Source organism: Amblyomma americanum, chromosome 3, assembly GCF_052857255.1.
Source record: "Amblyomma americanum isolate KBUSLIRL-KWMA chromosome 3, ASM5285725v1, whole genome shotgun sequence".
Classification (NCBI taxonomy): domain Eukaryota; kingdom Metazoa; phylum Arthropoda; class Arachnida; order Ixodida; family Ixodidae; genus Amblyomma; species Amblyomma americanum.
This window is the reverse complement of record NC_135499.1, coordinates 198,716,293-198,743,940: the sequence shown is the minus strand read 5'-3', so window position 1 is coordinate 198,743,940 and position 27,648 is coordinate 198,716,293. Positions and strand designations below refer to the sequence as shown.

At 45.3% G+C, this 27,648-nt stretch overlaps 1 protein-coding gene and 1 pseudogene across 7 annotated transcripts; both read right to left on the bottom strand.

Moving 5' to 3' along the window:
* Nucleotides 1-345: 345 nt before the first annotated feature.
* On the bottom strand, nt 346-27,648 carry rump (heterogeneous nuclear ribonucleoprotein rumpelstiltskin). Of its 7 annotated transcripts, none has more exons than XR_013313428.1 (12): nt 27,464-27,648; nt 24,856-25,046; nt 23,518-23,578; nt 21,567-21,660; nt 19,840-20,064; nt 13,018-13,171; nt 12,812-12,910; nt 9,511-9,570; nt 7,411-9,167; nt 6,625-7,333; nt 4,112-4,247; nt 346-1,428 (listed from the first exon to the last, which is right to left on the bottom strand). XR_013313428.1 is itself a non-coding variant. In XM_077659553.1 (12 exons), exons 1-12 carry the CDS (start codon nt 27,496-27,498, stop codon nt 1,373-1,375), a joined length of 1,560 nt encoding a protein of 519 aa, XP_077515679.1. In that variant the 5' UTR covers nt 27,499-27,648; the 3' UTR covers nt 346-1,372. The 7 variants fall into 7 exon arrangements, 2 of the variants coding, with proteins under 2 accessions (XP_077515679.1, XP_077515678.1); XR_013313429.1 differs by having other exon boundaries at nt 4,112-4,195; XR_013313425.1 differs by having other exon boundaries at nt 4,112-4,991; nt 5,070-6,676; nt 8,719-9,167.
* On the bottom strand, nt 15,391-16,283 carry LOC144122838 (uncharacterized; annotated as a pseudogene).

The following is a 27,648-nucleotide window of genomic DNA, read 5'->3' as shown; positions in this document are numbered from 1 at the left end:
TAAGAGCCTCATAAAATAAAGCCAGGTCAATGGAGGTAAAAGTAACAGCATTATTAGAACTAAGGTTATTCAAGAAGAGCAAAAATTGGGTTTGCACAGCTATTCTATAACTGCACCAAACACCACTGTTCAACTTCTGAGCACTAGCAGCTGTCCACAAACACACCAGCAAGAAGCCACAGCTCACAGGCGGGAGCCACTCGCGTTCGGCCTGCAAGCTAGTCCAACCGCTGCCACACTACATGAAAGCGCATGAGACGACCAGCAGGGTTAGTCCAACGATTGATGTGTCGTGAACAGTGGACCCCACCGCCACACCACAGGAAGACACGTCTGAAACAAGAGTTGCACACGGAGACAAGGGAAGCTTTATTCTAGAAGCAACAAGCGTGGTTCAGAGGCAAGTGCTGCTATTCTGTAGAGCCCGCGTTGCAGCCCACACAATCAAGAGGAATGGCCAGGTGGTTGCAATTCACAGCTACAGCTGTGGCATGAATCAGAGGCTCCCCTGACCAATGCTGCAGCCTGGTGCCCATGTAAATGTACAAATGAGGATGCTTCCTTCAACACTGCAGCCCTGATGCTAAACAAAAGGAAGAAAAGAAAAAAGGATCACGACAAGGATAAAATTTTACAGCAACTATGGGACTCTCTTTAGCAATTGCTGCACTACGGGACTTGTGTGGGAAAGAAAAAATAATAGAAAGAATGCCCCATGTATGCCATCTATGGAGGGGAAAAAAAAAGTGCACAATGGACGATTTCATTGATGTAGCAGTGCATTGTCACACGAGACTTGTAGATTTATGAGCCACCAGACATTTCCTTCTCATTTATCTGCGGCAAACTCAGTGTTCATTACTCAAATAACTGGAATACGAGACCACTAGAAGGGGAAAAAAAAATGAAATTTAACAAGCATACCATAAGCCGAGTTTTCTACTTTATAAAGACCGCTGTGACGATGTTAACAACAAAAAAAATGACAGGTCTAAAACCAGAAATGAGTTCCATACTTTCGCGCCCTTGATTGAAAATGATGACGTGCTCGGAGTACAAACAAGAGATGTGTAGATAAAAGGAAGACGGAGCCATTCCCCCTCACAGCATGTGTGGCCGGATGTACTGCCAATCGCACGCCCAGCACTGGAACCAGCCATCTCGTTTCAATGGAGGACAGCTGTGGAATGGAGGAGATGGAGCCATCCGTGAGCAGAAGATTTATGTGGAAGGATGACGGCACACAGGATGTGGACGCCCAGTTGACAGTGGAAGGACACAGGAAAAAAAAAAAAAAAGACAGGAGCCCATGGAAAGGAAGACAGGAGGAAACCAGGGGTTCTGACGATGACAAAGGACGCAACCACGATGCTCAGTAGAGGCATACGTCGATCTGGCGGTTCTCGATGCGGATGCCATTCATCATATCTAGAGCAAGGTGCAGTCAAGGCCAACAAAACAGCACACCAAACAATCACATTAACATCACATTAGATTAACTATTCTGCATTAATTATATAGCAAAAGCCAAGGATACAGTTTCCAAAGGACTGCTTTAGCTCAACTTTCAGAATAATTAATTCCACAGTGGCTAATACACACACACAAAAACCTGCTAACAAGAAATCTCTCAAATTGTGAGAAATATTTAAATTAAATAGGTTTTCAAACTTTCCATACAGCAAGCAAATAGAAAATATTATATCCCCTTCAGGCGCTGGGTTCACATATGTGGACGCGACTTAAGCCTCCTCATATTTTCGTACGCAAGGCAAATTTTCACCTCCGAATACCGCAGTTTTACTATTTTGACCCTCCCTGTCAAGTTTGTGGTGTCATCTCTTGCAGCTAGTGAAATGCGTTGGTAAAAAAAAAAAAACGTGCATCCTGTCGTTCTTTGGCGGAGCGAGTAAATAGCTTTCTTTTTTGCATTCGATCTAGACAAATGATCGTGAATGATTCAATTTAGGGCTCGGTTATGTCCATAGGTTAATGTAGAAACGGCACACCAATTTTAATCGTCAGAGATGATGAAAAATTGCTGCGGTGGACGTTCAGAGTGGCGTGTCCACATACGTGGAGATGGCACCTTACTGCCGAAAAATACCGAAGTGGCGTTTTCTTCCTAAAACACGCCGGTTTTTTTGTGCACGTACGGTAGGAAATAGGCTTACGGGCCTTGAAAGCTAGGCTTGTACAAAGAGAACGTTGGACGGCTCCAGCACTGAAGCGTTTTTCATGAAAATAGCCGTTGGAGAAGCACATCCAAAGAAGTGCGGCCGACTGAGCAATGAAGGCCCGCAGATGGTCGCAAAGAACCGCCACTTAGCTGAGCCGCTGCCAACAAACACAGTGCACTATGACCAGTGAATAATGTCAGGGAGGTCAAGGAGGGTCTTAGGCCCCCTACCAATATTCAAGAAGGGATCCGAGACCACCTGTGCTAGATTGTAGAACCATTTTCAGTGGCAGTCCAGAACTTTTTTTTTTCTCGTTCTGAAAATTTCACTGCTGTTTTAGCAAGAATCATAACATTTTCTATGAAACCCGTGACGGAGAAAGATACTAAGTGGCAGCACTACACAAGGAGGGATGAAAAAGGTGAGCCCGCGCCCTCACACCATGGTCAGTTCAGAGCTGGCCGCTCAGCTCCAAGGCTACAAAATAACTATCAGCGCATTGGTAGAGCGCAGGGAGAGTTTGTTTCAGGTCTCTGACAAAGTTAACAAGCAGCGACCTTTCAAAATGACTTCTCATTTTTGTAAATACCATGCGTAAAACAGGCCGCAAGGTGCCATCTCTCCCCCCATTCCGCCTGTGCTCAGATCACACGAGACCCCTTCGATGCAGCCGGACTTGAAGCATTGCTGATGAGTAAGCAACCACTGGCCCTAACTTCCAAACACGTTAATTACACAACGGTGCCGACGTGAAGGATGCACATCTAAAAGGCACGTTCGGAGCTCGAAATACCGAATTTTCATCTGCCTGTCGTCGCAGAAAGTCTGCTTTTGTCTGCTTTTATCTGCTTTATAAGTCATGAACTACATAATTCCCTGAAGCATATGTTCTGACAGCAAAACATTTATTCATGTCTAACGATCAGTTAGAAAATGCAAGCAAATGTAGCAGTGTTTACGCTCATGATTGTCATTTATGCAAAAGATGACTTTTCCTTTCAGCAGGTTGGCGCCTGAAGGGGATATTGTTACTTGCATACTGAACACTTTTTTCCCCCACAAAATTTGCATGGGGTAACATTCAGGAATTATTTGAAGTAGTATAAACTGGACAAAAAATTTGCCGACGATTACACTGCTTGGTAATGAGATTTTCGAGCGCAGCTGCTGCGGCATTTGAGCCGTAGCCGACCACACATGGAACACGCACAGCAAATGAAGGCAGCTCCGAGTTGCGGCTTGGGCAGCGCACGGCGGTCCGCCGCCAGTAAGGCTCTCCTCCAGGAAACAAATGACAGCGCACGATACTCTGATGCCATCCCCTAAGGGTGGTTCACATGCAAGCGACTGAGCGAATTGAAAAGTGTGTCACACCAAAAAATTTTCAGGAGTGCATGCTGTTGGGCGAGTCTGTTATACCTGATTAAGCAAGGGTACTGTGCAAAAAAACACTGACCAGAAGACAAGGACAGGATTTCAGCTTATTCGAACCTCGCCGCTCAAGCCGCCACGACGACTCAAAATAGGTTTTCGTGCCACAGCAGCAGCATTCGCTAGAGTTTCCGCTTGCATGTGAAATAGGCTTTAGCTGACTGCCGCGAAACAGTTCAATACATTGGTAATACAGCGCATAACGTGTGGTAACTACTCACTTGGTGTTGCTAGGTTTAGCTCACCTCCCATTGAAGCCACAGTGGGCAATGCCCTCACAATAACACAATTAAAATTTGAGACCACAAGGAGGGGGAAAAAATGTGTTGCATTGGAATCGCAGGTGCAAATGCAAGGATGAGGTCTCGACATGACCATGGAAATATAGCAGCAGAAATGCATAAGCATGCCTGATAAACCAGTTTTCTTGCCTTGGGTCAAGAATATGAAAACTAAAATCATTCCCAGATCAGCAGCAAAGTATTCGTAAAAAAGGATACCAACAGCACGCTGGGCATCCCGCTCGGAGTTGAAGCGCACAACTGCGGTACCACGTCCTTTCATGTCAGTGTACCGCACGCTCCCTGCATCAAAAACCAAAGGAGGACCTCGAACCTGGCTGCTTGCTGCGAGGGGCTTGAAGAAAAAAAGACCAAGGCGCTGCCTCAGCATGGAGAGTCTTTAAGGCCAGCTTCAGGCAGGTCAGCATGGTGGGTGTGCATACAAGCGCCGCTCTGTGTAGAGCTTGCCAGCCTTACACTCTCAAAAGCTAGCAATGAGGGTTCTTGAACAAGGTGAGCACTCTATGGGTGGTCACCCTATCTCAGCGAAATTCCTAGCATCACCACTCAAACTCAAGTTTACCAAATTTTGCGGACCTGCTTTGTGGCTGCGGGGTGCTGGGAATTGCTTACTGCCACATACTAGGCTACGACCTCATTACACAGCTAACGCTGATGATAATGGCTAAGCTACTGAACTGAGCCTCTGTGGCCCCTGACCAAGTTTCCCTTCCCTCGGCATCTGCACTCCCTTAGAGACCACCAGTTGCCTGTTCTGCATAGTGCATGTCTTTGAGTCAAAGTCTACTTCTTCCTGTCACTGCTCGCTAGAGATGCTTCCAAGGAAAGCAGAATGGAGGAGAGACCAGTTCTGTGAGCAAGACAGAATGACCAGTTTCTCCTATGCGTGGATATCAAGCAGTTTTTGACTCTTCCATCTGCTAAAAGAAGGCAGTGGCACAAAAACATTCCAAATTCCGTCGAAACATTGTTATCTTGACATTCCCAGCACCATTTTTATTTCAAATGCCTGTCCATTTTGCAACAGGTGCCTTTATTGCTTGGCCTGCCCCAACATCAAGTAGGGTGCTCTCCCTACCTGCCTATGGGTACGGACTAAAAAACTCTGCAAAGGCAAGCGTAATTGCAATGTACTAATTTTGGATGCTCCCCCTACCTTCCTATGGGTACAGACACAAATCTCCAAAAAGGCAAGCGTAGTTACAATGTGCTAATTTTGGATAAGGTGTATATGCTTCAAAAGTGATTATATCGAGCTAACTCACAGTACTCCCTCAGTGTTCCTTTGGTTGTTTCGTGCCCTCGGCTCTTTGTATAAACCTTTTGTGAGCACTGCAGAGACAAGACAAGCCTGGCAAAAGCACAGCTCATGAGGGTGCATATGCTCCATTCAATATATCAAATATATATGCCAATGAGAGCTCTGGTGCAGGCAGTGCGAACACCAGATCAAAATAGGTTTCCCCGGACAGAACTACTCCCTGTCATCTTATTCACCTGTCCACAGTTTTTCTATCATGACTATCAATGACTAATTTCGTTAACGAAAGCCCCGAATGTAGATTCCTCACAGAAAGAAATTTTACTGACAAGTTATAACCGCTGGGTAGAGGGTATATCTACTATGAGATGCATGTAATCATTATTCCTGTTATATTTTTGCACAGCTGTAAGATTGAAAAAAAAACCAGCTTCCCCAGCGCAACCCTGAATGTATATACGGAGGCAATAAAAAATGACTGACAGCATCTTCACATGGGCTGAAGAGAAGTTCACCCAACAGCAGACCTGCCCACAGCCAGCGAGACGCACATAGCATGATTGGCCTTTACAGTACCACTCTGAAGCAGCGTCATTTTGTGTGCAATTGCCTTCCACTAAATATTTGTAGCCTTCACTGTGCTACAAGCAGTGCAACTGCACAGACATAAGGAGGGTAAGGAAGTTTGAAAACTGTACCTCACACAGCGCTACTTAATAAACTAGCAAACTTAATAAACTAGCAAATGTCGGGCAGCAGTTCACCACCTGAAGCAACACAACTATAAGTTAAATGAGAACAAGCTCACCTGTCCTTTTAGGTGCTAGATCTGTACTGAACATTCACACACAGTATATGAGCAACTGTACCGGCTAAGAAATAAAAAGCACAATAAGAAATTACACCGATATCAGTCATAACCAAATTCAATTCCACACCTGCTCAGGTGTCACACAGGCAATTTCGATCCTGAGGAAAGACTGAAGCTAATGCAGATCCAGCTTTACGAAACACGATCAATGTTTTCAAACTTCAAATTGAATCAAGAAGGTGCCTCTACAACACACATGCTGAGAAAAGAAAATGTATTCTTTAAAAAAGAATAAATTTTTCAAATAAATTTAATCCAGTGAGGCTTGATTTACTCATTACAAACCCATTTATCTGAGAAACTTGCATAACTAGAGGCACATGAAGTGCTACGTGGCACACTGTGCGCCAACTCATTGATCAAGATCAAGTGGGAACATAAGCAACACTGCACGTCACCTGCGTCCTCATCTTTCAAGATCAGACTAAATCAGAATCAAAAGTGCCCATTTAGCAGTGATATTGAGTGTTCAGTACAAAAATTTCATTCAATTATTCAACTACTGAACTTAAACCTAACCAGCAAAACTCCCTCCACTATAGTAAAGTTTGAATACATCTAACAGATCACAGAACTTACCGACATCCCTGAATCGGTCACGCAGGTTCTGCCAGCTGTAGCCCATGGGAAGCTGCAGTGAGATGACCAAAGCTGTATTAGTAGGGTTCCAGGTCAAGCGTCAATGCCATTTGCACTGCTACTTCCTCAAAATGTAGCCTTTCATGAAATTTTTAATACAGTTAGACCTCGATATAACGAAGTCGGTAAAATCGGCAGTTTACTTCGTAATCTTGACATTTCCCAACACCAAATTTGCCTGCTAGCATGCTAAGAATCTGCCAAAAACGCGGCGCAGATAACTCACAGGACAAGCCTTTATTTGCAATTAAAATGCCTCTTCTGCCCTTTCTTCACCAGCAGCAATAGTTCCGCGCGTCTTATGCTGCGAGCTGCCCCAACACAACCATCGCGCCGACCACCTCGTGGGTGACGGGAATGACGCACTCGCCTCAAGCTTTGGTTTTTCTGACATCATCCTTTTGTAAGCGCTCCAAGCACACCGCAGATACGACGCCGCATTCCGCCGCTGTCACTGCTGCGACCTCGTGGCCGTCAACGGTGGCCTCGCGACGGGCCATGCTGTCGGCCCCCTCCCTCTCTCTCATTTCTCTTACACTTCTGTTTTTCTTCATGTCGACGAGAACGAGGAGAGAGTACTAAAACCCCCAGCCAATGAAATGAAATCAGGCCAACCCCGCTCCTGGTTTTCTGCCACAAGTGCGAGTGTCTTTTTGCACATATGCACATCGTTTGAGTTAGAAGAGGTTGTCAGGTGTGAAGCGCGCGACAGGCTTCACAGCTGACGGTTGTGCCAACAGCACTGACCTTCCAGCCCTTTTACCAAGCTTTGGGCATCCGTAAATGTGACAAACGCGGCGCACTGACTTCGAGCACAAGCAACCCGTCATGTCACATTCGGCGCCGATTTTAGACGAGATAGCGAGAGCCGCTGGCTGGCCTGGCAGGCTGCCAAGCTGCGCAGACGCTCGTGCCAGCCTCGCCCGTACTGCTCCCGATGGCGCGCTCACCACTATGATCGTCGTCGTATTTATGTCTGTCATGCGCTCTGTATGTGAGAGCAGTGCAGCACCCATATTATGGACGTGCTCCGATATGCGCTTCGGCACGCAGAGCGCTTCGCTCAACTACTCGTGCCCACGATACAATTTTCCGCAGGTTCGTTTGCAGCCAGCAATAAAATTTCGTTGCACTGAAGGTGTGCAAAAATCCACTTCGTTATATTGAGGTTAAAAATACATGGTGTCCTACAACGTGAAGTTATAAAAACTGGAATACTTCGTTGTACCGGGGATTTTGTTATATTGAAGTTCGTTACATCGAGGTTTAACTGTAACAACAGAAAATTTCTATCCTACAAGAGAGCAATGACATATATGTTTCAGGCACAGTAAAAACTTGCTGATATGTTCCCGTCACTGCGCTCAAAATCTTAGCCAATAAAACTCCCACTGAACTGCACTGTTATTCTTCTCGCTAATATGTTCCTGGCTACCATGATTTCCTGGCAACTATGTCTAAAATTTTGACAAACGAGCGGGTTGAATCTGGGGGGGACGTGACACGCTGGAAAGCAGCAGCTGCCACCCACAGTGGTGGCTTCTCTGCAGTGCCTAGGTGCGTAAGTGTAAAGCATCCAAAACGACACAACAGCAGCGTTAAAAAATGACGCCACCTGCGTTTCTTCGGAGTGCCTATAAGGGCAAGGAGGCAAAGCACTCAAAATCATGACATGCTTACACACGAGCGGCATGAGTCTTGGGAATACGGCATGAAAACCAAAGACACTGCGACGGTCAGTCACCACCATGGCTTCCCCACAATGCATTATTGCTAGGAGGATAAGCATTTGAAACTAAAGCAATTTCTGCCACTTCTGGCATTGATGTTGATGGACCATACATGTTGCGAAGTTTCTTCTGCACTAGACGCAACATAAATGCAGTCTGAATTCTGTGAGCACTAGAAAAGAACATGTTTAGACCTTGTGCCATGAAATGCCAATCATTATTTGACGTCCAAATGACAGTCAGTGCAAGCTGGCACAAGGCCATTTCGGCAACAGGACTAAATATGCACACAATGACCACTCACGTTCTGAACGAGGATGGCGTCCGACGAACGGGGACTCCTATAGCCAGCATCACCACCACCAAGATGCCGGTCATAATCCAGCCCCCCGCCATTGCCGGCGCCCAGACCAGAAGATCCACCACCCAGGCCCCCAGAGAGGCCACCCATGAGACTCGTGGGTGAAGCCATGGCACCTCCCATGAGGCTGCCCGAGCCCAGCATCGAGCGCTCCGAGAGGCCACCCAGGCCCCCTGCTGACCCCATGCCACCAAGGCCGGCGCCTGCAGCACCGAGACCCCCAGCGCCTGCACCCCCAAGGCCACCAGCACCACCCAGGCCCATGGCTCCGACTCCGCCGACACCACCCAGACCGCCAAGGCCCATGCCGGCTGCCACTGGGTTCACACCACCACCGCCCATGGGCATGCCACCAACTGGGCCTGTCATGTTCATCTGGGCCATTTGAGCAGCTGCAAAATAAACACAGATTGGTCACAAAAATTGATCACGATAGCAGACATTCATTACAAAGACAACCTCCTTGAGATTACGGCTGGAATTTTATGTGCAAAGTAAATGAGCACTGGAGCATTTCACTTCCATCAAGAACTAGTGGTAACCTATGTGGCTAATCTATGCAGTGCCATAGATGAATGAGAGTTGGCCTTTATTCTCTTTTGTTTGCAAAGTGCGTTAAAGCTACAGGTGCAGCAGAGTACCTTTGTTCACGGTAGCCATGTTTAAGACTATAAATACGGTGACACTGTAGCAAGTCAAAAAACAGATGAAGTGCCAGCAAGGCGGTGCTCTTACCACTCATCTGGAGAGGGTTCCCACCAGCTCCAAGACCCTTTCCAATACCTTGAAGGCCGGCTGCACAATGAAATGATAAAGCAATCAAGAAAAAGGATATATAACCCCCACTCTCAGAGAAAAAGTTAGTTCAATGCTTTCAGGCGAGTTCCTGAGGCAGATATATATGAACAAATGATCAACCAATCAAACACCGCCAATACCAGTCCAGCAAGAGTGAGAAACAGCCTTACATGCGGAAATACAGTAATCCCCTGTTATAACGAAATCGCTTTACTCGAAATTTCTTCCAGCCCCGACCCAAACGCATGCATTTTAAGCCGCATTACTCGAAGCACACGAAGAGCTTGACTCACTTAGAGCGAAGTGGCTAGCGGTGACATCGCCGCCGCTGAGCGGCAGCTACTTTTTTCGCATGCAGTGTCAAATTAATACTGCCAACGAATTAGTCTCATGCAGGCACAGGAAGAGGCCAACAAAGTATCAAACCTACTACCAATGACCTGCCTAGTAGCAGGCACCAAGCAAGTGCCGAATGCCTCCAGCTGTTTACAGCAGAGCGAACGGAAGCTGTCAAATTCCATGGAGTAGCACACCCTAGCCGTTAATCTCAGTTGCAATCGCATTGCTGGTGTCCCCCGTGATAGAATCCACATGAAAATGTTTTCCTGACGCTTTGCGATGCCAGAAAACCGCAGTCTATTGGATGCCGAAAAGTGGCCAAAAGACCACGGGCAGATTTGCGCCGTAACATTCCAAGGGGTGCACTCGATGAGCAATGTTTCACCGCTCTAAAGAGCACTTCTGGTGCTGACACGTGCCAAAAAAGCACAAAAGAAGTGTCCCTCCAATTATGAGCCTATTCACACTTGAGAGTCACAGAGGTTGTGCGCTGTTTTGGTCGAAAACCAACAATCGCAAACCACTGAATCAGTCAGCGAATGAGCCAAGCTTTCGGCAACGACGCCGACCGCGGAGGCGCCAGGAAACCAGAGCTGCTCCCTGCCTGCAGTAGCCGTCGCTAAGTCTAACCGTTTCATATCGGCCAGATCAGACGAAACTCTCGAAAGCGCACGAAAAACGTCGTTCCCGAGAGTTTTCGCTTTAAACGAGAAGGCGACCCGCAGGTCGCGCTTCCAAGTGTGAACAACAATGTTTGTCGAGCTGCTGCCTGGTCACAGGCCCTTTGCCGTGTTCGACACGAGGAGCTACGTTAACAAATCTGGAAGACGACTTGGGAAGCCTGTCTAGAAATCTGCTCGCCATAATCGGCCTGCATTGCAATTAACACCCCCCAAGCTTCGTTGCACTTTTGACAGTGCAAATCAACCGATAACTTGCCGAATGGTTCAGACTATTCCTATATTTCAGTTGACGACCATGAAGCAGTAAACAAAGGAATAAAACTGTGTGAAACTCATGTGACCAAAATGGCGACTTTTGGTTGGCTGGCAATGCCGACCGCTCGTAGCTTATCGCCATTTGAGTTGCTCGCACCATTCCACTGTCACGGCCAAGCGAGGGTTGTCAGGCGCTAAGTGCAGAATATTCTAATCGCACGATGTCTTTGGACTCATTCACACTTGCGAGTCGCAGAGGCTGTGCGACTGTTTTGGTCAAAAAGCGACGAGTCTCAAACGGTCGCATTGGTTGAAAAGGGACGAAAAGCGGCAGTCAGAAAAAAAATTTGATTAGTTGCTTATTTACACAGAGGATATCTTTGCATCTAGAGCAGCTAACAGAATAATTTTTATTGCAGCATGCTGCTAAATGATTAAAGTATACAATGTTAACAGTTTTATTAGTTTAGTTTGTGGGGGTATAACGTCCCAAAGCGACTCAGGCTATGAGAGACACCGTAGTGAAGGGCTCCGGAAATTTCGACCACGTGGAGTTCTTTAACGTGCACTGACATTGCACAGTACACAGGCCTCTAGAATTTTGCCTCCATCGAAATTCGACTACCGCGGCCAGGATCGAACCCACGTCTTTCGGGCCAGCAGCCAAGCGTCATAACCACTTAACCACCGCGGCGGCACCAGTTTTATTAACTACCAGCAGATTCCTACAGGAAAAAGACATACTTTCTTAGATATATCTGAAACAAACTGTCTGCTGCAGGAGAAAAGCTTCTGCAGTATTGGAATCGGCGCATGAAAATGCACTAACAGTAAAAATTTGGTGTATACTTGTCCATAAAAAAAAAAAATGTCTAAGTGGGGTGTCCCCCCTTAATTCATTCAAACTCTTACGCTAAACTGCTCCAGAAGCTGGAATGGTAGCAAGTGAGGAAACAGCTATTATACCGCAGTTTCTCTATGCCTCACATAATCTCATGCTCACTGACTGCGTCGCAACAGTCTTTTGTCCGCTGAAACAGAAACCGCATGGAGGAAAAAAATTCAAGTATAAGTTAGGTACTGGGCATACCGTAATATCCCGTCTCATCACCCACCCACCTCACAACCTGAAATCCATAGAAAAAGTGGGCTGGGCCATGTCTCGGGGACCAACTAAAAAAATTTCAAAAAGCTAGAAAATATGCATTTCTTTTTGTTTGCACCTAGCCTGGCTTGACCAGAGATACACTCAACTTTAATCAGGGGATGTTATCCACATGACTCATAAAACTATGTTTCCCTGTCCGCAAAAAATCCACTGTTTGTGTCACACGAGGGCAGCTCCAGAAGACCACAATTCGAAGTCATGACTACAATTAGCCTGTACCCAAAGGTGACCGCAGGACCCTTTCGAAAGGAATCGCTACCTGTTGCACACAACTACTACTGGGTATGGCATGGCTATGCTGGGGTTGTCCAGTAATCGGTGTGGGAAAACGCTTGTGTTTGTACCACTGGCACTGCATATCCCATTAAAAAGTAATGGCGACCTAGGGGGCGGGTGATGATTCGGTGGTTTTGACATAATCGGTATTTTGCCTAAAGTGGGGGGTGGGCAATGACTGGATTTTACAGTCGGCAAATTTCATATTTATTAATGCCTTATGCATTATTCAAAACCAAAAATACACTACATTATGGGGAAAGAAAAGCTAACACAACAGGAACAATTACCTGCCAAGAGACTACCAACCAGAAAAAAAAATAAGGATATCAGTAAACACCATTCTATTGGCAAATAAGTTGGCTATAGTCAACTTATACTCTAACTTGTAAACTTTACCTTATCAGCAACAAGTTATCACTGATTATGCACACTCAAAATGGCACATATCAGCAACAGCCCATCACAGGCAAAAAGTGCAAGGTATCTGATGGCAATAAACAAAACATAAACATACTCGGAAGCTTGGCTGGAAGGCCCCCGTCAAGATCTTCATTGTACTTATCCATGCGGACACTCATTGCCCTGTTGTACAACTTCTGGCCATTCAACATTGCTGCAATATACAGTCAAGGAACACAACACTGACACTGTAGACCTAGCTCTTTCATCCAAGAGAAGAATTACAAGAAAAGCATGCCAGGCTGGGCAAAAAGAGGATACAGATGGCTTGGACAGCTTCAATGGGATGCTCAAATTCCACAATTCCATGGCCTTTGCTGTTCCCTTCCTTGTCTGTCCGGAGGTCAACATTTGCAACTCGGCCAGCAATTCGGAACACCTCTTGCAGCTTCTTTGCAGTCACCTTGTAGTCAAGCTGCAAGCAGAGAAGATAAATTCATCTTGTTGTTTTGAAATAGGATGAAAGCAAAAGTCTTAAAAAGAGGGCCACATCTACTGCCCCACTCGAACCTACCTGGAAACCAAAGGGTACTATAGAAAAGTTTGATAATGAAAATATGTCACTGCAGACAATGCCACAACAGACAGTGCCGCTACCGATCAAACCAGCCAGGAGCCGCACAAACTGGTACACATACCGTATTTACTCTTTTCTTATCATTAACCCTCGATTGTAAAATGCACCTGTTTTTCAAGGTAAAAAAAAAAAGTTGCAATGACTTCAGCATCAGCGTCCACAAAGCACTGCCTTGGCAATACGCCAAGATGCTTCGCTCGATTACCATCATGGTGTGTTCAGTGATGCCACTAGTAAAATATAATTTGGAACAGCTTTTGCAGCACTAAATTTTTAATCTGGAGCTCTTTGGAACAGTATGAAGCATTAAAATTTCGAATTTGGAGCACTTTGGAGCAAAAAAAACGTTGCTATTGAAACATTCTGGAGCATGTAGATTTTAGTTTCTATATCTCTTAGGTTGGCAAACAATTCTAGAAAAGTTTGAGTGTGATGTAAAGATGTGCTACACCATTAAAATTTTCATTATTGGCACAGAGTCGCATGTGACGGGTCTTCGATTTGTAGCGCCCCTTGTGCCGTGCTCGGCTCGCAGGCCATGGCACGTGGTGCTGGACAAGAAAAAGGAAGTTGGGCTTGGCCGCCGCAATGTGAGCAGAGCAATGAAAAAAAAAAAAACAGTTCGAACCTATTCTATGTTTTATAATACGCTGCATGAGGAGATATTGTTGTGAAATGTGATACGAAGTTTAGTTGAACAACCCATACACTGCACATACTCTCGGACATAGTAAGCTCAAATTCTGCCAGATGCGATGTGCCGTATAACAGAAAATCAATCATTTGACTCATGCTAGGCCAAATCGGCTGGCCGGTCGGCGTCAAGGCGACGAAAGGTAGATTCTAAGGACATGCAAGCTTGAGAATGTCGACTGAGTTCCATCCTGATGCATGTGCTGGTGTTTTGTAAGCGAGAGAGAAACAGCCAGCGGCTCGAAAGCGAGTGCCAAAATTTCGGTGGACCTAAGACTACTCGCACGACAAAAAGTGCGCCATAAGGAAGCCTGCGTTGCAACGCTTGATTTTGTCAATCCATTTACTGCAAACTTGGAACATAAAAAAACACCACATGACTGTCATGTTCATTATATGGGGGGTTCAACAAACCTTGAAACAGCAGTGACAACTAAGGTGTTTTACAGTGAAACCGCGTTATAGCGAAGTAAAAAGTCAAAATAATTCGCTATAGACGAAATTCGTAATATAAAATTTCATCAGAAACGCGTGCAACAGCGACGCAATTTAGTCAATGAAGGGACAGCAATTCTGGCGATCCTTACTAGAGAAACAGACGTTCTTCCAGATTTTGCTGGCGTTTCGAAAGAGCTCGCAGCTATTATGAAGTCCGCAAGAAACCGAGCGCGTTATGTTGGCTTCCCCGCACTGCACCGCAAACGCAGATTAAGTGCCGGCTACAGTGGCTTCCCCGCAACACAGCCGTGTCTCATGGGAAGCAGATGGTCAAAGCAAAAGCTATCGCCGTTTTCACCACCTCCGAGGCAGCCGACGTGAGCGCAGGATTGTTACTGCAAGTTTACAACCACCTGCACTGCTGCTTCCATTGCACTGTCGAGGCACGCCAGAGGCGTGAACGCGTGCTGACTGCCGGACTGCAAGGCTACACGCCGCTGGTGGCGAGTGCAAACCTTGGCGTGAACGCTTGCCGCATCACTGACAGTCACTTGTGCAGTGCGGCGAAGCCTGCCATCCGAACAGGCACAGTTTGCCACTGGCAGCGGTGGTCCAGCCATTTCAAGTTTTGGAGCAATCTTTGGAGCAGACAAATAGCCATTCTGGAACACCTTTGTATCATAACAATAATTCTGGAGCAACCCCAGAGCAGCACGAACAGAATAAAGGAGTCACCCAGAAGCGGTTGTAATTAACGAGATCAGGTTCAGCCATGTGTAGCTAAGAAAAAACAAAGGTATTCACAAAAAAAATAGTGACAAAAACATTTTATTATTACTGGCACTGTCCTGCAGGCGTGTTCAGTCAAGTGTACTAGAGTCCAAAAAATACGTTTACTATAACCATTTTTTTATGCCGGCACTATCTTAACGCTTCTTGGAATTGTTTACGAACTCATCGAGCTTGCAAAGTGAATCAGCAAGGCTGGAATTTCCTTGTTCCAACAAAGCTTGACCTCGTTGGACCTGCTCCAAGCTTTTGTTCTTCAACCCAAAAGAGATGACTTCTTCGGCCCTCTTCAGGGTTGATCGACACAATGCAACCTTTTCTTCGAGTTGCTTCCGTGACCGTTTCACATCACAGTCATCTCCGTCACCCGCTGAATTCTCAGGTGTCATTCTTTTTAGGTCTGCTGCTCTGCTCTGAATTCGTTCTGCGTACCTGGCTCGTGCTCCTTTTACGCTTTGAAGAAGCTGTGCTACAAAGGCACCTTCGTGGCATCGCTACCATATCTTCTTAATAAGCCATTGATGCTCTCGATGGATAGTGAAGCTCGACTTTCAAGCATTCGTTTGTTTTGACTGAAGCCACGCTCACAGTGAGCATTGCCGTGGGGTAGAGATAACGCTTTTACCAGCTTTGAAAGAAATGAATACTTAATTTCACCAGCCACCCCCTTTTGTTGAAACAGCTTTGCCCAACGATCATCTATACGGCCTTCTGCAAGGTGAATGTTGTTAGCCAAGTCACATTTGAGCATATGCCACTCTACTAATCCAGACACTTGAGTACTTTGGATGACTTGTGGAAGTTCGCAGGCGAGCATTCATGAAGAACGCACTTCGGAATCTACCCTGCCAAGCTCAAGTCCAAGAATATTTGCACTTTGAAGAACTTTGTTGTTCAGAGGCAATTTCTGCGTTAGGTCCTTCGAGCAAGCCATGTAGAATGCCCGTGCACCAAGACGCAATCACTTTCTTTGACTTGCATCCCACACCACCATAGCTTGCTCGGTGTCCACACCAACTTCGGGTTTCATTGAGAGCCTTCAAGTCATCTGCACTTTTGTTGATGTAGGCTTCACGTCGCAAAAACCGACTGAGGATTTGCTTCACTAACGACATCATCTCCAAGTGAAGCACGTGCAAAAGTGGTTCTTCACTTTGAAATAACTTCTGGAAACCCAAGAAAAGGCCTGCACAGTTCTTTAAAAACAGCACCTCTGCATACAGGGTTTTGTCTGCAAACGCCGAAGAAAGCTTGTCGTGCAGGTTTTGAGCTTCCAAGTGCCATCCAGGTAAATCATCCCTGCGGAAGTATGTCTGGAGTGCTTGAAATTGCTCCTGTATGCGACAGAGAATCTTAACGAGAATTGTATATACGCAAGCGCATGTTAAAGTGCAAACTTCGAAAACGCGAATGGTTAACTCCTGAGCGGCGAAAGCGCGCAAATGTGAATGTGCCCAAGGCGATTCCCTTGGTCATTAAACAAGGTTCCCACTATACTCGTCTGATTGTGCATGTAAAGACATTCGGTGGTGGCAAAATGCGTGTTCTGAAAGCTCAATATGTCCGCGTAAAACCTGTTTCACATGCAAGCGTTTGAGCGAACGCGAGAACGTGCAGCGCGAATCGCCGGAGAATTTCCAACCTGTTGAAACCACGCTGCTCCGTCAGAACTACAATCCGATTCTCGCACTGCAATTTCTTACTGTATGATTACACAACTCTAACCTGAACAGCTTAAATGGCGTAAATGTATTTCACTTTAATGAACTCCAAAGAGTGCTAATGTTAATGAAGCTACACGTTAATGAAACTCCAAAGAGTGCTAACAAACTGCCCAAACAAAGAATGATAAACCACGCCTGCGCACAAACGCCACTTTTATCCCACAAGTGCAGAAAATTACTTATGCTTGTTCCTCATCACTGATCCTACGAAGAACTGATAAATGAACGATGTCACATAAACCACGTCCGCAGTCACAGTAGCAGAAGCGCGGCATTCCGATGCTGAAGGTCGCACTTGAAGGTCGCTGCCTCGTTTCACGTGTTCGTTTGCGTTAAAGTGAACTCTAGTTGCGCGAATGAACAGGTAGTAGCTGCTAAATTCTACCACGGACCGCCAGCGCACTGCGTTGCCAACTGCGGAAACGTTTTAGTAGGTTGCCAACTGAAAACTTGAAAGGTTCCAAAAATAGCTACTTTCCCGCGACCGTGTCGTCTTTTTGGCGCAGCTAGGGGGCATATTGATCAATTTTCCGCTTTTGGAGCAGAATGGCGCAGGAGAATGTAAATGTATAAGAATGGCGCAATTGGCGCAGCTGGAGCGCCACTGCACTGGGGAGTTCGACATATCAGTTTCATGGCCAAACACGTTCGATATATAAAGTAGAAATTGCATGCGTTTGTCAAAAATATTTGTCAAAAAAATTTCAACACGTAAGTCATTTTTAGGCAATTTTTTTCTGGAAAAAGGCGTGCGCATTAGAATAAAATTAGAGCTCACTGCGGCTACCCGCATTGGAAGAATGCGAAAGCGTTGACGCTTCCTTGACACTGGTCACCTTTAAAATTTGGCGCCATGGTTGTTTTCTCGTTCACTTGATTAATTGGTTATTAATTAACTCTGATTATATACCCTCTTTTCATCCCGGCAACCATTTCGAGTTTTCAAATTTTCCGCCAAGCAAATTAAATGGTTCCTTATTTAACAGCTTTATTCAGAATTCAGTTTAATTCACAATTTACAATCATTTCAGTTTTATTTCGCTTTATATCACCCATATTTATTTTAATGTACCATTAATTCACAATTAAATCACATTAACTTACATTTAATTCACCTTTATTTTCCAATAATTCATTATTGATTCACTTTTATTTCACCTTAATGTACCATTAATTCACATATAAATCTTATTAATTCACCTTATTTCACATTATTCACTCTTGACGCTTTCTATAATCATTAACTGATTAGATGTCGATTAACTGCACATTTTCAGTCTCATCTCTGTATTCATTTCACTTTCAAATTTGGCGGCACGCATTGGTTCTGCCCACAGTTCCTGTCACGTGGTCCCACACTTCCGCCATTTTTAAATTTGGCACCACTTTTGCTCTAGCTCCACCCATTTTTTCGAAATTTTTGGCTCTAATTAATTAACTATTCATCCAATTTCAAAATTTTTTTTTTCGGGCAGCATCCTCACATCATCCTCTTTTGATTACAACCACTCGTTTGATGCTACCTCCTCTGAATTGCCCATAAAAGCTGCAGACACAATTTGCGGACACGATCCCCACCAATATACCTTAGTAAAGCTTTCACATTAAGGGGGGACACTGGTCTCTGGGACCAAAAAATGACCCAAAAATCAATATTTAAAAAATGACATTTTTGGAGCCTATACCTATATTCTTCAACTCTACCAGTTTTCTCCTCTAGGAAATTTGTATTTTGACCATAATATTAAATTGAGATCACTGTGTGGGCTCAATTTGTGCAGGAGCAGGCGATTTAACACCATGAAAATTTTGGACACCTGGCTATCTCAGTACGTCAATATCTGAACGTCTAGGACAGATAGACATGTCATATTGTTTGCTAGGGGAAGCTGAAGGCACAATGTGTGCAATAATCGAAGTACAATTGTTCAATCACGCTTCAAGAATTTATAATTTTGCAATGTTTATCTATGCATGATATTCACACTTTGAATGCTGCTATTCTAAGTGCTGTAATAAAATTACTAATGAGCGTAAAATGAAAAAACTGCTGTGATTATTTCACTCTTTACTAACAAAACTATGTAGCCATGGGTTAAAAATTATTTTTTATTGAGCCATTTTTTCCGTACCGAGGTATTAATAAATTAATAATTAAAATTAGTTATCTTAGGAACCAGCAAACTAATTTAAAAAGCAATTTCATACTTGAAATCGATAAAAGAAACTGAGCAAGTTGATACAGTATCATTAGGATTAGACTAAAAATAAGGAAAATAGGTCTACGGTAAGTAGAATGCATGTGCATTGGGCAAAGCTGAGCCATGGCCGTGAGTGTAAGTCCTTGCCAATCCAACTTCGAGCCCAAGCTGACTGGAATGTTTGCTGCTTATGAGGACACGCTAAGTGTGCCACATGCAGTGCATCTTTGTTCGCATGCACACTTCCAGTGGTGTGATGCATACTAAAAAAAGAAAAAGAAAAGCAGAGAAAAGAAATGCACAGCAGGAGGCACACTACTGCCAGATCTAGATCAGTGACCACAAAAGGGAAAGGGACAGCGAGGGTGCACAGGTAGGGAAATTGAAGAATGTGACAATGCATATCCTGCCCACCAAGGTTGCCTTCGGAGTGTTTACCAATCCTTCTTCTTGCGCTATCACCGCACTTTCGTTGCCAGCGCATGGCCGGATCTGAGGTAAGACCTGCTCGAGGTCAGATATCCAATGTGGCTCTTTCAAGCAAGTCTCTCTGCCGAACACAAGCATCAAGCGTAGCCACTTTCCAAGCGCAAGAAAGAATTACGGAGATGCATACCTTGCCAAACTACAAGCAGAGACAATCCAAGCATGAAATACTTACGTTGGCCACAAACACTCTGTTTGAGAGGGGTCCGACAATTCCAAGGGAGTCAAGGAACTGGGGGCTCAAGCCATACGTGTTGAATCCAACGCCACCACCGCCGCCACGACCATAGCCATCCCTGTCAACATCACGGCCGCCCCGGTCATCCATCATAGACCTATCGCCACCCGATCGACCACGGGGAATTGGACGACCATAGCGGTCACGTTCCACATCAAAATCCTGAAAAATAAAGCGACAAGAAAGCAAAAAAAAAAAAAACGTTGTAATTGTGCTGTTTAAGAGAAGACACGAGGACAAAATTTTTTTAAAACACTACATTTGGTATCTCTAAGCCCTTTAACTCTTTTTGCTACCGCAAAAAGACTACCATTTTGAGTGTTTTAAAATAAAAAGATTTCTTCAAGTGCTATGAACTCTCATCAGAACTTGTCAGTAAGCATTGAGGAAAAAAAAAGGATAAAAACTGGTGGAAATAAAATCTCATTCTTTTTATTAGTTAGCTGTTGTCACTCCCTTGTCTTTTTTTTTTCAGTAAATTGAATTTCGTTTTTATCGTTGTAGCTGTCCAATGATCCAAGCCCTGGTTACAATATAGAACAAATGGCGAAAAACGTGAGTGCGGCATTGGATGCATGGCTATATATATATATATATGCAAGCTAATTAAATACACTGCGCATTGTAATAAATAAACTAGCTTATTGGTTAATTATACGCCAATAAATTTTTACCAAGAACACCACAGAGGGAAGTTTAAAAAAACGTTTTTCTGAGCATAGGTATCAAAAAAACTGGCCGCAATCTCTGCTCTTTTTTTTTTTTTTTTACCAGACAGCCCTGCTTGCAAAAAGAATAGCACAACAAAGGCTTCAGAGATTTTCATGTAGTTTGTTGCATCGTGTTCCTTGATAAATTCTTTTTGGAGTGACCTTACTGTATTTCTGAATTACTTCATTTTTCACTCTTCACTAATCTGACATGATGATAATGGGTGAACTTTATGCAAATGTGGATATAACATTCTGTGTAGAAAAAACCACACGGTTAAAAATGTTAGAAGAATGCGACTGCATCAACCATTCTTTTCGGTAAACTTAAAATTGACTGCAGGTTCCTACCAAGCTTGGTTTTCACGCCAGGCATTCTGCAAGTTTGATGTTCAATCGAACTTGTGAAAAAATGCCGACAAGTTCGATATAATGTGTACTTCGATAAAAGGTAGCAGCAAATTTAACAACATACAAAACACATTGAGATGCGTTTTTATGAATTCTCATGCAGGGGATCGATCAGCCCATTATCAATGGTCCTTTAAATTAAAAAAAACAAAAGGACAGAAAGTTAGGGCAGAGCACCCCCCCCTCACTTTCCAATTTCCAGCGTACGTGGATATCTGCATCCCAAAGTCAAAGGAACAGCTACAAGGGCATGTCATAGTGAACGTCTCTGCGTTAGTTTCAGCCACACAAAGCTAACGTGCAAAACAGTTCCACCAGTATGCGGCAATTTGCCAGTTCACCTCCATCAAAATGAAGCCACCCAACCAGGTTTAAAACAGCGGCATTGTGACCATAACGGTCACACAGCTACTGCAGGAGGTGCACGCCTGATGTTCAACGTTGCCACCCCCCCCCCCCCCTGCACAATGCTAGAGGGGCAGTCTAGCTCAATGCAGGGACTGAATCCAAGGAACTTGCTCTCTGAACGGAATGCAGTTTTACCTCCTTGACCACCAGGAAGCGGCCCTTCATTTCATATCTGTGCAGCACCTCAATGGCCTTTGGCACGGAGGCTTTGTCCTTGAGTTCCACAATCCTGCAGAAGAGGGCATTTTGAACATCACACAAGGCAAGCCCCGCAGTAGACACCAGGACAATTTCAAATCAATATGGACACTACACACAGCTGACAAGACTGCCCAGGCTGCTATCCTGCATGAATCTCAAAATTAAAAGCTGGCTGCAGTAAAAAGCAAATATAAAAACTCAGGAGGACACTTAAGCTCCGCTTTAAGGGTAGGGCCATAGAGAAAGGAATTTCGTAAAGAGCAGACAGTCGGCGAAAACTGGCCCCACGAAATGCATCATGGCTGGGCTTATTTGCCCTCCGTTTAGTGGCGCCACCAACGTAGGTGTGCACACGCACAGGCGACGGGGCAGAACAAAGCTAGGCGTGCAGTGTCTTTGTTAGAGCGCACAGACTCTGCGTGTTTTTGAGTCTCTCTTGGTCTTCGACGCGGAATTCCTGCAGTTTCTGACACTGTGAAGGTGAGAAATATTTGTTTTGCCGAACTATACTGCATTTCAAGCAGTTTAGGCTGATTATGTTGGCCAATGTCTTGAATTGCGCAGTTCGTGAAGGGATGTGCAAACTTTGTGCCGTGCCTACTGATGTCGCAAAGTTCGTGGCACTCCTGCAGTTTCCGACAGTGGCAAGCTGAGAAGTTTTGTTTTTGCCAAAATGCACTACATTTCAAGCAGTTTAGCTGAGCACGCCGGCAGCTGTGACAAAGTACCTTATTCACATGATTGTAGGTAGACCTATTTTTTTTTTAATTTGAAAAAATCCAAAGTAGGTGGGAGGGGGTCAACTTACAATGGAAACCAAAGCATGGCACCATAAATTTAGGCGAGATGCTACAGCGTGGTTGTATTTTTGCTGCGTGACTTCATCACATCACACTTGGTGCTGGCCTTGAACAGCTGCTCTGCCAACGCGCAGGATCTGCACCCCCTCCCCGCGCACGGTGGCCGATGCCGGCTGTCAATAAGCTGTGAAACAGCACCCCCCCTCCCTGTGCGTGGCTGCCAATTGCAGCTGCTGATAGCAGCGGCGGCGGGATAATCCTATCGTGTTCTGCTCTTAAAGGCAAAGCTTAAGGGTCCTGCAAGTTTTTTCTTTTTCACTTTCAGCTGGACAATTTGCACTCAAGGGAGTGCAGATAACTGATGGATAATCACTGTTCCAATCGCACCAGCACTGCCACTCGGAAGGGCTGAGGTGCCGGGGAGTGTTAGAGCAACATGAGTGTGTTTATGTTGTGTAGTGGTGGCACTTTCATACACAAGGTAACATTTCGTATGCTTTTATTAAACCGTTCTGAATCACTCTAAAAGTACGCTGGTGCGCTGAATGAAACCGCTGAGACGCAAAAATAGCGTCGGCCACCAAGGCGTTAATATAACGCTCAGCTCGGGCTCAGTCCTCAGCTCATTTTTGGCCATGGAAAGGTTCTTTCGATCCTGAAGGCATGCACCTTGTAATCCTCGGGGAGTATTACCACCTCAAAGAAATAAAAGATATGCTCCTTGCTATGCATCCAGAGTGGACATGGCTGTCAAGACAGTTATAGCTGGCAAAAGCCAAGCCAACTTCAGCCTGACGGGGAGCCAAGAAGAAGATGCTCCCTATTGGTCAGTCACACAGCGAACACACCGCCGCAGTGAATGAATTGCAACTGAACAGAAATTATTTGCAAGCTGTCTGCGCCATGACCAGCGACCCTCTTCAGCCACAAACCGAACGACTTCGCTATGTCGGATGGTGAAATCCGCAGCATGTGAAACGAGCCTAACACTATCACATTCAAAGGCCTTCCAAGCTCAATAACTTGTCCACAATGAAGACTCGTCAGCCAGAAACAACAAAAAGCATCTCCTCCTAAATACTCACCCACAGCCGCGAAATTTGCCGTTCTCATCTTCAAACAGCTCGACATACGACACATCCCCAACTGTAAAAGAAAGGAAAGGACCAAGCCTGTTAGCAATCAACCTATCATTGGCTAAACAGTCACTTTAAGAAACGTTTGGCCCACTTAACTATAGTAGGATACAACTAGAAAAAAAAAAAGTTGGTAACAAAGGGCCAGCGTGTCTTGTATTACTCAACTGACCAAACACAACAGTGAACAAAATCACCTTTTTTAATGTTTTACTATGTGAAACAAGCCAGAGGCATCAAAATTCTTAAGCTTATATTTTTGCCTCGGGATAAGCTTCTTGGTTATGTAACCAGAAACGCTTTCACAACGGGCAATTTTTTCTTTTGTGGAAGAATTGTGTGTGGCAGTCCTGAATGAGGGCGGAGCTTCACTGCAGACTTAATGAGAAACCCAGATCTATAGAGCCGAAAAATCGTGAAAAAATCAATTTTTCAATTCAGATTCGAGAGGTTCTCTTCCACTTTGATAGCAGAGACTCGACAATTCCAAAACCAGCAGACAATGCATTCTCTCTGGTCTCGTGTCAAAGAGCAGTTTTTGGGCTATCGTTTGTACCAGAACAGAACCATGAGTGTCGCTTCAAAGCCAAGAAAAACGCCAAAACAAAAACATGACACAGCCTTGCAAGTGGTTGCCTGATGCCAAACCCAGCACTTTTTATTGGCTAGCTTCCCACCACTCCTGGTCGCAGCCATTTTGAAAATTTATCAGTGTGTATACCTGCTGATTTTAAGCTGGGGCCCGCAACATCGATACATGCACAAAAAAAGGCAGCAGCATAAAGGATAACTATGATCGGTGGCCGCCGGCGCCAATGACGAGCGATAGTGTAGTGTACATCGGACCCTGAACCCGGGCATCCTACAGGTTGGCGCACAAAAGTACCCGACGTCAAAAAGCCCAGAGTTCAGAAGCCCCTGACATGATTGCCCAGTCTTAAATTCCCCGTTCCAAATGCCTCCCCCCCCCCCCCCCCCCCTTGCCCCCTGTATGCATTATACCAAGGCAGAGGTGGAGTAGGTTCATGCGTCGCTCTTGAAAAGGTTGGCGGATGGGGGGAAGGGGCTGTCCTATCTGCACAATGAGTTTTGAATATTACTGGTTTATATTACTGGTTTAGTTAGCAATGCAACATTCCTCCAGAGAAAACCATGAGCCAACTATTTGGCCAAGCATTAAGATGCCACTTTAATGCAGCTAATTTAAGGCAATGATGATCCCTTTCTCTAAAATTATTTTAACACATGCAGCTTTAGGAGCATCCTTCAACAAACTGCAGCACACACCTTTATCCCGGAACAGGTCCTTGATGTCTGTCCACTTGCTATCGAAAGGCACATTGGCAACATACACACGTCGGTCTGATGGTGCACGAGACCTCCTTTCTGGACGTGAATCTGACCTCCTGCGGTTACGGCTTGAATCACGTTCCCTGTCATAGTCAACTGGAGACCGGGACCGTGACCTGTAATAACCCCTGAAACAAAACCCACAAAGTTGAATGGTGGGCCAGTTGGTGTGACAGGAAAAATGCTGGACATCCATAGGATTAACTGGTAACCTGAAAGCAGCTCTGAAACATCTTCCGAGAGGAGCACATAAACATCGCTATGCTGTGTTGTCATGAACACCTGAGCCAAATACACTTCTACACGCAGCAAGAACCCACAATCGAGTACGAAAGTTGGAGAGTCCTTTTCATGCTTGCGCCTTCCTCTGCCGCATGCCACTGTGTAACTGTCACGGGATGGCTAATGGTTGCATTCTTTCAGGCGCTACACAGCTACCATGGCCGTGGCCAGTAGGCAGCATCACTCTGGCGGGTCGGAAGGGTTTCTCGACACAACGCAACTGCCGCTGAGTGAAACCCTTAAAGCTATCGCTCTAAAACGAGATATGTATATATAATTGCTGATACATAATTTTAATTAACTACAACACTTGCGCCAGCCTGTTCAAGAGATGGAATGACAACCGGTGAACTATCAATCGTCCTATTGCAGTTTTTTTCATGTCTCCTATGACCTAAACAAACCTTAGAAACAGCAAGAAGAAAATCAATTATGAATTACTTAGAGGTCGTAGGCAAATACCACATGGTGACCCATGTATTCTCACGTCTTATGCATCATTACAAAGAAGAAAACATGCAACTATAATACCTTTCATGTTTCCACTGAGCAAAAAAAAAAACGCACTATACGGTGGTGCACTTCTGAAGGGAATCCAGGTAAACGTGGCGACACTAAATCCCTTCAAGAATTCGGTAACCACAGCAACCAAACAAAGCCTATAATATAGCAGCCAGTGACCACTTTTCATTATTCTTGGGTTTTTTGGAGATCAACAGTGCCAGGCACTTGACTACTTGCCTACACACATTGTACTAGACGCTAGGACTCCTCAGCCCTGCCTCAATCCTGTGCGAGATGCTCATCTGTGGTTTATGCTCTTGCGCGCTAACGTGACGAAGACATATACAAGAGTTAACAGGAATAAAAAATATATTGAACTGTAGCACAAGGGCACTGCCGCGGGAGGCGCTGAACTGGCCTTGACCATGATCTACGGTTTAAAAAAACCTACCAGTAACGCACAAACCACCGGCTAATCAGTGAAATCGTGTGGACGAAAGAAAAAAAAAACTGGTTCGATACACCGTCCATCTCCACCACCCCCCTCTCCCAATTATTGCTGCCAACCTTTTCATATGCAAGACCACGCTAAGGTGAGTTTCCCGTGAAAGCCGATGTTCGAACGAGAACCGTAACCCGAGCCTCCTACTCGCCAGAATTCGCGCGCCGCATGCGTCGGCTACGCGGAAGGCGTCATCGACACAAAGCCTAAGAAACGCGACCTTGAATGCAGAAGCGCAGCTTTCTCGGAAACGCGGAATCACAAAAGACCGCGAAGCAACCATTTTATTCGACTCGCTTTCATATAGACAAAAGCGATTTATGTTTCAGGCCTGGGCACATAAAGCATCCACCCCAAACACACTAACGTCGCGGAGCTCGAAAGCGAAGTCTCGAAATCTTCAGCAGCGCTTCAACTTCTCAAGATAGCCAGCCGATGCGACACGTCAGCGCTGTTACGTGTGCTGCGCTTGAAGGAAGTTGCGATTGACCAATTACTTGAAGTCTTAATTTTGACATCACAGCGTCAGCGGGTGATAAACAGCAGGGTGCCAACGTGCGCAGATTGCATTAAAATGGCGCCACATCTTTCCATTGTTCCTTAGGGAAACCGTCGCAAGAGCCGGCAGAACCGGTTCGAAGCAAGAAAAAAATTCGAAGCCGCTTAAACGCACGCCTGAAACGAGAAGTCAGCCAGGACACTTAAAAATGCTTCCAGCGTCGAAAATTATTAGAAAAGTAATGCTATGTACTGAATAAATACCGATTCATAGTCGACGCAGCTTCGGTAGGAGCCGGCATGGAACGCGTAGGACTAATGATAGCAACGCCAATGCGCGTGCGCACGAGGCATCGCACGTTCACTCACGGCGCCAAGATCGGTGCGAAGCGCCTCATTCGAGTTGCGGCGATTTGTTCTGCTTGCGTGTCGTCTGAGTTCCGAAAGGCATGCGAATATGCGAGGTGCATTCATAAGCACGGCAGGTTGTAAATATTGACGCCATCCCCGAGATCACGACACTGCAGTAACACACACATCGGGCGCCTTCTAAATTGAAATCCCAGGGCAGCCACAGACGCGCCGATACAATAGACAAGGCACTCAGCCACCACAACATGCCACTCTACACTATCAGGAATAATTGCTTAACGCAAGAGTTAACAGCTTGCAACATGCATTAAATGTGGGCTCGGTCACGTTCGATTTAACAGTGGCGCGCGCTACAAACCTACAGGCGCATATACCGCTTATACGTACCCCTTGCCATTTTCGTCTGCGCCGTTCTGATTCATGCTGTACGCGATGGTGTTAGCTTCCCGTGTAACAATCAATTAAAACACAGCGCAAAAGAACAAACACACTCCCAAATTAGTGCGCTCCGACACAAGTGATTCCGCCAATCTAGAAATGCCGCTGCTAAGGGTAGCAGCCACACTATACGC

Bases quoted from the DNA above. Each gene is read 5' to 3' on its own strand.
- rump (XM_077659552.1), bottom strand. From the start codon at position 27,006: ATGCCGGCTCCTACCGAAGCTGCGTCGACTATGAATCG. The intron at 21,661-23,517 runs GTGAGTATTTAG...CCTCTTCTGCAG, and splicing joins GGCAAATTTCGCGGCTGTGG to GATTGTGGAACTCAAGGACA. The intron at 9,571-12,811 runs GTATGTTTATGT...TTCATTGTGCAG, and splicing joins CCTTCCAGCCAAGCTTCCGA to CCGGCCTTCAAGGTATTGGA.